We start from the raw sequence: 10,000 nt of genomic DNA, 5'->3' as shown, positions 1-10,000 counted from the left end.
GTCTCTCTCCCTCTCTCTCTCTCTCTCTCTCTCTCTTTCTCTGGCTCTTTCACACACAGATCACGCAAAATTGTAGTTCGGGAAGCCCGTCAAGCCTGGCAGCCTCGCCACAGAAATTGTTTTCACACAGAGCCCGCAGCACGGCCACATTCCCGTGCTGCTGTGTACTTTCAGGTGAAATCCCCTGCTCCCGGATTGAAAGGCGAGCAGAGGGATTTCCAGCTCCTCCTAGCCCAAATTAATATTTTCATAGGTTAGTGTAGCCTAGGCTACTGTATGATGAACAAATTCAATTCAACAACAGACTTTCCTCCTTCTCCTAGTCCGCTGAGGAGATCTGTATCGGCATTTTCATTGGCTGTTTGCCGATATCATAACTTAATAAAAAAATGCGCTAATTTGCGGCTGCTGCACCTGGAAGAATCCTCTCCTACAGTAGTTCTGTGTCTGGAGCAATGTCCCGCCCACAGCGCTATCTGATTGGTTACACATCAAGCAAGAGCCTATCAGAGGGCTCAGAGATGAAATCTTGACACCTCACCTCAGTGCTCTCTGTTCAGCGCAGCCTGCACTAGACAGGGGGACAGTGCGAGGCTGCCTGAAGCGAGAGCAGCGGACTAGTTGGCTGTTGTGACTGTAACAGTCACACTGTGTTAAGGTAAAGCAGCAGATATTGCCATGCCAAAGTTGTAATAAAGTTAATATACATAATAATTACCTACGCTGACATTGCAAAAACACCACGATCTTATGAGCGATTCGTATGAAGCGCTGCCTCGCACAGTGCAAAGTGTGGTGTGTGGAGATAGGTCTGTCTATCAGTCTACTTTTTTTACTTTCACTCGTCACTTTCTTGATACATGAGGTGATTTCCCCTGTAATTTTTTTATGAATGAGCTGACCATTCGCACCTTTTCCGGCTCGCTGCGACGACCTTTCAAGTGGAGGCGGGTTGTCCGCCAATACGGCGATGTGACAACCTTTGGTGCCGGGACAAAAGGCGTACAAGAATTACCCACCAACGCGCGTTCATGCCTTTCACATCGGAGCCGCAAATCCTAATTTCCGTGCATTTTTCGGCTTTCATAGCCGGTGTGAAAGAGCGTCTCTCTCCCCTCTCCCTCTGTAGCCACTTTCACACAGAGATCGCACAATATTGCCATTCAGAAGGCCAGTAACGCCGGCAGCCTTGCCACAGAAATAGTTTTCACACAGAGCCAAGCAGCACCACCATATTTGCTCCCCGGGGTGTGCTTTCAGGTGACATCCACCTCTCCCGGATTGAAATGAGGCGAGTGGAGGCATTTCCACCCACCTCCTAGCCTAAATGAATAGTTTCATAGGTAACTCTCCCTCTCTCTCAAGCCGTTTTCACACATGCATACAGGAAAATTACCTGTAAATCAATATCGGCCATTTCCCGGAATTTCCCTTCACACCTGAGCGCTGCATGTGTGAATATAGTCGTCAAATAGCCTGTATGTTGGGGGGGGGGGTGTATTTTGGGGGTCGGCAAAACTCCGATGGTGAAATAAGTTTGCTTGTCACACAATAAATCACACTCGTTTGACTTAAGAGTATGTTGTATCCTTCACAATCGCTCATGGGCTGCAGTGCAGAGTAGTATCCAGGCAGCGTCAAGCCAGCGTAATAAACACAGCCGATTTCCCCCCTCCCCTCTCTGCTCGAGAGAGGCCAGTCCTTCAGTCCTCCGCACTTCGCAGCAGCCCGACACAGGACAGACACAGCGAGAATGGCAGCGGCTTGCAAGCCGCCCAACGCTTGTATGTATGTAGAGAAAGCAAATGCACAAAGCGAAATGTGGAAGTAGTTTGCTTTGATGTGCGCGAATGATTAGATGATGCACGCTGGAAGTGAACGTTAAGCAACGTGTGTACACCTCGGCCATGAGATAAAGACCGGCAAATGACTGGACCCGTTTCACACTTGTGTCCCTTATCGCGGCATACCGCTCTTCTGACTGGCTCGAAACTGGTGAAATGTCCGCGATGACGGGGGAACGCTTATACCGGAAAACAACTTTCACACATGAAGGCATTAGACCGCTTTCCGGTCATTTAGCGGTAAAAAGCGCATGTGTGAAAACGGCTTCAGTCTCTCTCTCTCGCTCTTCCCCTCCTCTCCGTTAATTCTCTCTCTCTCCTCTGTAATTGCCCCTTCCTCAAGATAATGTTGTCAGACTTGTTAGCTCTTCCGCCTCGCCTGTGTGTGTGTGTGTGTGTGTGTGTGTGTGTGTGAGTGAGTGTGTGTGTGTGTGTGTGTGTGTGTGTGTGTGTGTGTGTGCATACAGTAAATGGTATTGACAAAGTGTGTAGTTACTAGTTACCCATGGGATTAACAGAAAATGTGTGTGTGTGTGTGTGTGTAGTGAGCCATGATGTATTAACATAAGGAATGTGTCTGTGTGTGCTTAGTCATCTGTGGCTTTAGCATAAGCACGTGCTTGTGTGTGTGTGTTGTGTGTGTGTGTGTCTGTGTGTGTTACTGTGTGTGTGTGTGTGTTTGTGGTGTGTGTGTGTGTGTGTGACTGTGTGTGTGTTTGTGGTGTGTGTGTGTGTGGGTGTGACTGTGGGTGTGTTTGTGGTGTGTGTGTGTGTGTGTGTGTGTGGGGCTGTGGGTGTGTCTCTTAAGCAGTGCCCTGCCTTCCTCAGGTTACTAAAAGACAAACACTCGTTTCACAACGTCCTGGTTCCTGGCAAGGAGCATAAAAAGAAGGATAAGACACATCACTCAGGTTACAGCGTTCAAGCTGGGGCCAGTTATTCAAGTGAATGGGGCGGGCAGGTTAAGTCCTCCTACTATAAACCATCATGTCTGTGTCGTTTCAGCTTGGATTGAAAATGGCTTCCTTCCAGCAGATTAAAGAAAACACATTATGGGATGTTGACTGATGCCCTGTGTGTCATGATGAAGTTGGCTAATCCAGCTCTATTTTGGACCAAACGGGCTTGCGTTGAGCTATATTAATGACTTGTTTGCGTGTAAATATTCCAACTGGCTTGTGTCTGTTGTGTTTTTCCAGGTTTGTGCTGAATCATCCTGACCAGACCGGACCAATCGATCATCGCTACCTTCTCTCTGACCCGACGAATCAATTTGTGATACTGGATATCGTCTATACCTCAGCAGCCCTGGCCAATCGATGGCCAGACCACACCAAAACGATCGACCACTGGATTATTGATTACACCCGGACCAGGCCAGAGAAATCAATACTAGATGGAAGGAATACTGATTGCATAACACCAGATCTGACCTATTGATTGCTGAATTGATACTGGATTATTATTATTATTATTATTATTATTATTATTATTATTATTATTATTATTATTGATTACACCTGAACCAGGCCAGGGCAATCGATATCGTCAGACCTTCAACCAGAAGCTCCTATAAACTTGTAGAAAAAATGACAACACAGCAAAGTTGATCCTTATTGGTCAGCTGACACATTACTAAGACTTGGATTGGCTGAGCAAGCATCAGCAGTTCTTACTGGTTGAGAGTTGGTCAAGACTTTCTAATCGGTAGAAAAGTCATCAATAGACTTCCTAATTGGTTCAGCGTACAAATGGCTGCTTCAGAACTGATCAGCGACAACGACGATTGCCCCGCCCATGTGGAAGTCACCGTGACAACAGCGGATCCCCCTCCTATGGTCGCCAACGGCAACCCGGCACGCCCCTCCTCCTCGCCATCCTTGTCTCCCACGGCAATCGACGGCGACGCCCACGACGTCGACAAGCGTGCGAGCGCCGCGAGCAGCTTCATTCAACAGAGCCGTCTGATTCGCTCGCTGCACAACGGGCTGAAGCGTCACCGCGACTACGTTAAGGTGAGGCACGGCAGGTGAAGAGGGTCACATTTCTAACTATAGACCGAATCACCACGACGTCACGTGAACAACAAATGTCACTTCCCGGTAGACATCTGCCGATTGATTTGAATGGTGGAGATATCACAAACTTGTTTATTTCTGTTGTCATTTTCATCTGTAATTGTAACGTTAAAGATATATACAGTACCCTACAATAGATATATACAGTACCCTACAGTAGATCTATACAGTACCCTACAGTAGATATGTACAGTACCCTACAGTAAATACAGTACCCTACAGTAGATATAAACCAGGGGTGGCCAAACTATGGCCCGCGGGCCAACTGCGGCCTGCTGTCCATTTTTAAGTGGCCTGCCATGAATAAAAAAAAAAAAAAAAAAAAACATTTTTTGCTAAAAACATTTTTCCGTTTTTCTGTTTCAAAGTTTAAAACGGAAAACGAAAACGAAAACGGGGCAAAAAACGGAAAAACAAAAACATTAAGAAAAAGAAACTGAAAAACAAAAACAAAAAACCGGATTCCCCCCATTTCGTTTTTTCAATTTAAAACCATTGAAAATGGGTTATACTTGGGCACCCTGACATGGTCTATTTATAAAAGAAATTATAATAATACTGAATTAATGTTTAATACTAATGTTATGTTAAATTATCTCTGTCTTAACCTGTTGGCACAGGAAAAGAAAATTTGATAACATACAGAACTACCCATTGTAATAGGTGAGCGCATCAATAAACTATGTGTCATATATTTATTTAGGTAGAAATTAAATTTTTGATGGCACAAGGGTTTTCTGGTCCAATTTTTTTGCCGCGAAAACTGCCGCGCTTAATATTGTTTGGCCCGCGACTCCTTATATTTTTCTGTATGCGGCCCACAACCAAAAAGGTTTGGCCACCCCTGATATAAACAGTACCCTACAGTAGATATATACAGTACCCTACAGTAGATATATACAGTACCCTACAGTAGATATATACAGTACCCTACAGTAGATATATACAGTACCCTACAGTAGATATATACAGTACTAGGGCTGGGCGATATGGCCTCTAAAGAATATCGCGATGTTTTTCGGCTATATCGCGATACACGATATATATCTCGATATTTTTGAAATCTCTCATAAATGCTCAATTTAACCCTTCAGGGTTCATACACATTTTGACCAATGGATTTCCATGACTTTTCCATAAGTTCTTAACCTGTATTTTATGCACACCTGGGGTAAAAAAGAAGAAGAAAGGGCAGATGTAGTGAGCAAAGATGGATGATTTAATATTCCATAGCTCTGACCTAAGCAAATCTGACATCACTATTGTGATATAGCCTAATATGATTGTTTTAGTAAAGTGTATCACTCAATAGTCAATACAAAAAATAATGGCTTTTATAGAACCGAAAGCCTAGCTGCTTAGTCTGCAGATAAAACATAAACAATTAAATTTAGACTCTTATTGGCATGATGGCAACATATAAGCTGTGAATTTTGCATTGGGGCCAGTTCTATAGTGAGGCATGGAAAGCCTCACTATACGCCATCATATCTGTGTCGTTTCACTTTTGCAGCTAGCTACGTTACCTTCACGTTAGCTTGCATGTAACGTTAGCGTTAGTTGCTTTTGAAGACAAACCCTGGGCGTTTCATGTTGAGTAATGCATGAGGTTCTCTATGGTTTACGCCAGCTCTGGGCGTATGAAGTGCTTTAAATGCGGGGATTTTGGTCACAACAAGCTTGTGGAGCGCTGCTTGCTGAAGGTAGCCTAACCAGCTAGCTAACGTTAGCCACCACAACAGCTAACGTTAACGCCAAACAAATCCGCAACTCCTCCCCACGTTTGGTTTAGCGTAACGCCAGCTCAGACTTTCCCCTAATCTCAGAAACCTTGCGGGACATGTATTGCAAATCGCAATAGTGGTTGTTTTGTTATAATTTGAAACTGTCAACAGCCACACTGGAAGCGGTCATGTTTCGCCTGCTTGGGTACTTGGTGCGGACGCGTGATTTCGAATCGCACATAGGTTAAGACATAGGTTAAGGACGGGTGTGTCTGACGCGGTTTGACGCGTTTGACGTATCCATGTGATTCCCCCTCCCTTCCTGAGTGTGACAGAGCTCTCCCTGAGAGAGAGAGCTGACAAGAGGAAACGTGAAGCGAGTCATGCCGGCGGCTTAAGTTATAAACAATGCGTGACAATTATACTTGAATGTTCGCGATATAGTCATTTCTACATCTCACGTGGCACAAGCCGCGATACATCGAGTATATTCGATATATCGCCCAGCCCTATACAGTACCCTACCCTACAGTAGATATATACAGTACCCTACCCTACAGTAGATATATACAGTACCCTACAGTAGATATATACAGTACCCTACCCTACAGTAGATATATACTGTACCCTACAGTAGATATATACAGTACCCTACAGTACCCTACAGTAGATATATACAGTATCCTACAGTAGATATGTACAGTACCCTACAGTAGATATATACAGTATCCTACAGTAGATATATACAGTATCCTACAGTAGATATATATTATACAGTACCCTACAGTAGATATATACAGTACCCTACAGTAGTTAAACACAGTGGTCCGACCTATGTGATGTTTCGTTGTGCTTATTGTATGTACTGTGTTGATAAACCAAATCTACCCAACAGCAACACCTTGCTAGGTTTGGGTGAACTCAAGCTTTAATTGTTTTCATTCTGTTTTCACGTTATTCAAGCCTCTCTCTTTTTAGTTCTTCTGTAAAGCCTGCTAGTTCTCATTGTAAACATTCTCAGTAATCAACCTTGATCCCTGTCTCAGACTCGGCCGTTCGTGCTGGGTCCTTGGATTTGAGGGAATTGGGCATGAAAAGTCTATCTTATCTATCTTATCTTGGCTAGTTTCTAGCACTTGTTTTCTTTTCATTACAACTGGGTCAGTACAGTACAATAGTACTGTATATGTATTGTAATAGAACAGTATCAAAGGATGTGTTTCAGCAACCCAGTGGTAAGTAAAAGAAAGAAAAGGGGAGATTTTGAGTGCTCGAAAGATAACACTTGAACTTGCACTGGGCCTAAGATGTGGCCCCTTGAATGTGATGTTGAGGAAGGTGTGGGAACCCGGTTTTTCACCCCTGTGGTGTCTCGCCTTCAGATCGCCGTGCCGGAGGAGCGCGCCGAGCGGCTGCCTAAGGAGTGGTGGAAGACGGGCGTGTCGTTCCTGTACGCCCTGGTCAACCTGCTCTTCACCACCGTCATCATCACCTTCGTGCACGAGCGCGTGCCCGACAAGGCCCTCAGCCCGCCGCTGCCCGACAAGTTCTTTGACTACGTAGACCGCGTGCCGTGGGCCTTCACCGTCACCGAGGTCAACGGACTCATCCTGTGTGGACTCTGGACCGTCCAGTGGATCTTCCTCAAACACAAGTAATGCCCTACCATCAGGGTATCCGCGGGGACTTGAAAATAAAAGTTGATAAATCAATTTAGGGAAAATTAAGACTCTTAAAAAGTATTAAAAAGTATTTTGTCTTATCGTTGAGGTGACGAAAGTGGCGTTGAGGTCTTGAAAAAGTCTTAAAAAAGGTCTTAAAAGGTATTGAATTTAACTTCAGCATACACTAGAAAACTTGGAAAAGAGGCAGAAAATACTTTGAGACACTCTCACATCACCTCACAAAGGCAGTGGGACATCACACACACACACACACACACACACACACACACACACACACACACACACACACACACACACACACACACACACTAACAGTATCTTCTGCCCAAGTGCAAGAGCAAATCTTTGCTAGTTTCTAGCACTCAAAATATCCCTTTGTTTCTTTTAAAGTATTCTAGTGTAGGCTAGGCAGTCTTTTCAAAGTCTTCTAGTGTAGGCTAGGCATCTTTTTAAAGTATTTTAGTAGGGGTGCACAGATCGATCGGCACGCAATCTGTATCGGCCGATTTTGACCTCAAATATGCGATCGGCTGATTGCCGATATTTCTTTATATTAAAAAAATAAATAAATAAATAATAAAAAAAATTAAAAATTAAAATTAAAAAAAGCCCTATCACTAATCATCCTTTCCAACGATATAAAATACAATACCAATTGGTATTATTAAAGGGGAGAAATAATCGACCGAAATAACGTTTCCAAACTTTTTTTGAGGAGTTTATATATCGGTCGATGATCGGTTGGGCAGATACTGTATTTCCCATAGGCGATCGGCAATCGCTGATCGGTGGCAAAAAAACGTGATCGGTGCACCCCTATATTCTAGTGTAGGCTAGGCAGTCTTTTCAAAGTCTTCTAGTGTAGGCTAGGCAGTCTTTTCAAAGTCTTCTAGTGTAGGCTAGGCAGTCTTTTCAAAGTCTTCTAGTGTAGGCTAGGCAGTCTTTTCAAAGTCTTCTAGTGTAGGCTAGGCAGTCTTTTCAAAGTCTTCTAGTGTAGGCTAGGCAGTCTTTTCAAAGTCTTCTAGTGTAGGCTAGGCAGTCTTTTCAAAGTCTTCTAGTGTAGGCTAGGCAGTCTTTTCAAAGTCTTCTAGTGTAGGCTAGGCAGTCTTTTCAAAGTCTTCTAGTCTAGGCTAGGCAGTCTTTTCAAAGTCTTCTAGTGTAGGCTAGGCAGTCTTTTCAAAGTCTTCTAGTGTAGGCTAGGCAGTCTTTTCAAAGTCTTCTAGTGTAGGCTAGGCATCTTTTCAAAGTATCTCTCTCACACACACACACACACACACACACACAGACAGGAGTGTGCCACAACTCCAACACAACTCTCATGATTTCATCCTGACATTGGCAATTTATCTGCGACAGTGAAATGACTTGAGAAGTCTTGGTGATCTTGGTGTAAGATCAGCATAACGATTATTTTCATTATTAATCTGTCGATTATTATCACAATTAATCGATTATTTGTTTCATCTGTAAAATGTCAGAAAACAGTGAAAAATGTGGTTCAGCGTTTCCCAAAGCCTAAGATGAAGTTCTCAAATGTCCTATTTTGTCCACAACCCAAGATATTCAGTTTACTAGAGGAGTAAAGAAACCAGAAAATATTCACATTTTAGAAGCTTGAATCTGAGAATTCTAACTTTTTCTCTTAAAATCTACTCAAAACGATTACCGTAAATTCCGGACTATAAGACGCACCGGTGTATAAGCCGCGGGACCAAAATTGACTATTTTTTTCTTCTATAAGCCGCACCGGTCTATAAGCCGCGGGTGTTTTGATGTTTAATTACCATATGAAAGGGTTCGTGCACAGAGAGGAATGTCGGGAAAGCGATGGCTGTTTGGGGAAGCTCCCATTTATTAACATTTCAACAAAACAAAACAAAAGTCAGGTCACTAATCCCCAGACAAAATCACACAACAATAGGCTATATGTGCAGCAAACCTGTAACCAGAGAAGTCAAGTCACTAATGCTCGTCTTCCTCTTCTTCCTGCGTACTGAAACCACCAAAGTCCTCATCTTCAGTGTCGGAAACGAACAGGTTCAGGGTGGCTTCGTCAACCACTCTCCTCTCTCCTTCATTGTCACTCAAAACCAACGAACTCCTCTTCATCTATAGCTGTGTTTCCATTACAGTTTTTCGCAAAAGAATTGCGATATTTCTACAACTTCGACAATGTACAATTGCGACTTGTAGGCGTTTCCATTGAAGTTGCGTTTGAGTGATTCCCCGTTGCAGCAGCTGCCACAGTGATTACGCACGGGGATCTGCCCCATATCCCGTCCCCTGCATGCTCAAATCCAACCAATGGTCAATGGAAATCCCAACATGAAGTTACAATGCATATAAACGAGCCTGATTATCAATTCAAAAGAAAATGAGTCGCAAAATGTTGCTGGCTGCGTGAATGCAGTCAGCGCGACAGGCAGAGGAAAAAAGGTAGCCTAATAGCCTACAACTGGTCCGATTTAGAGATGGAGGGGGGAAAAGGCTGATTTGGTTCTATAATTGCACCTGAAACGTGTGCAATGTATTAGCCTACTCACAGTCACTGTATTCACTTCAGACAGCACCACCGCACCAGTGTGTGCTTTTCATCCTCTCATCTCGCCGCTGTGCCAAATGCGCGCACACAGGCAGCCTGCTGTCACCATGGACCGATTTCTGCCATT

At 43.9% G+C, this 10,000-nt stretch overlaps 1 protein-coding gene and 1 long non-coding RNA gene across 2 annotated transcripts in view; both read left to right on the top strand.

Annotated features, from left to right (window-relative positions):
* LOC310780052 overlaps positions 1-3,296 on the top strand; it is a 17,682-nt gene extending 14,386 nt beyond the window's left edge. The window contains exon 3 of the long non-coding RNA XR_014552900.1: positions 3,044-3,296. This is a non-coding gene — a long non-coding RNA (uncharacterized lncRNA). The remainder of the gene's footprint in view (positions 1-3,043) is intronic.
* Positions 3,297-3,414: 118 nt separating this feature from the next.
* Positions 3,415-10,000, top strand: part of LOC310780049 (phosphatidylcholine:ceramide cholinephosphotransferase 2-like) — a 24,523-nt gene continuing 17,937 nt past the window's right edge. Inside the window, exons 1-2 of the mRNA XM_083640587.1 lie at positions 3,415-3,859; positions 7,029-7,300. Coding sequence (XP_083496713.1) covers positions 3,596-3,859; positions 7,029-7,300 — 536 coding nt within the window. The 5' untranslated portion in view covers positions 3,415-3,595. The remainder of the gene's footprint in view (positions 3,860-7,028; positions 7,301-10,000) is intronic.

The sequence above is a fragment of the Poromitra crassiceps genome, assembly GCF_964638095.1.
Source record: "Poromitra crassiceps genome assembly, chromosome: 7".
Taxonomy (NCBI): Eukaryota; Metazoa; Chordata; class Actinopteri; order Beryciformes; family Melamphaidae; genus Poromitra; species Poromitra crassiceps.
The sequence above is the reverse complement of the archived record's forward strand: the minus strand, read 5'-3'. Positions and strand labels throughout refer to the sequence as shown.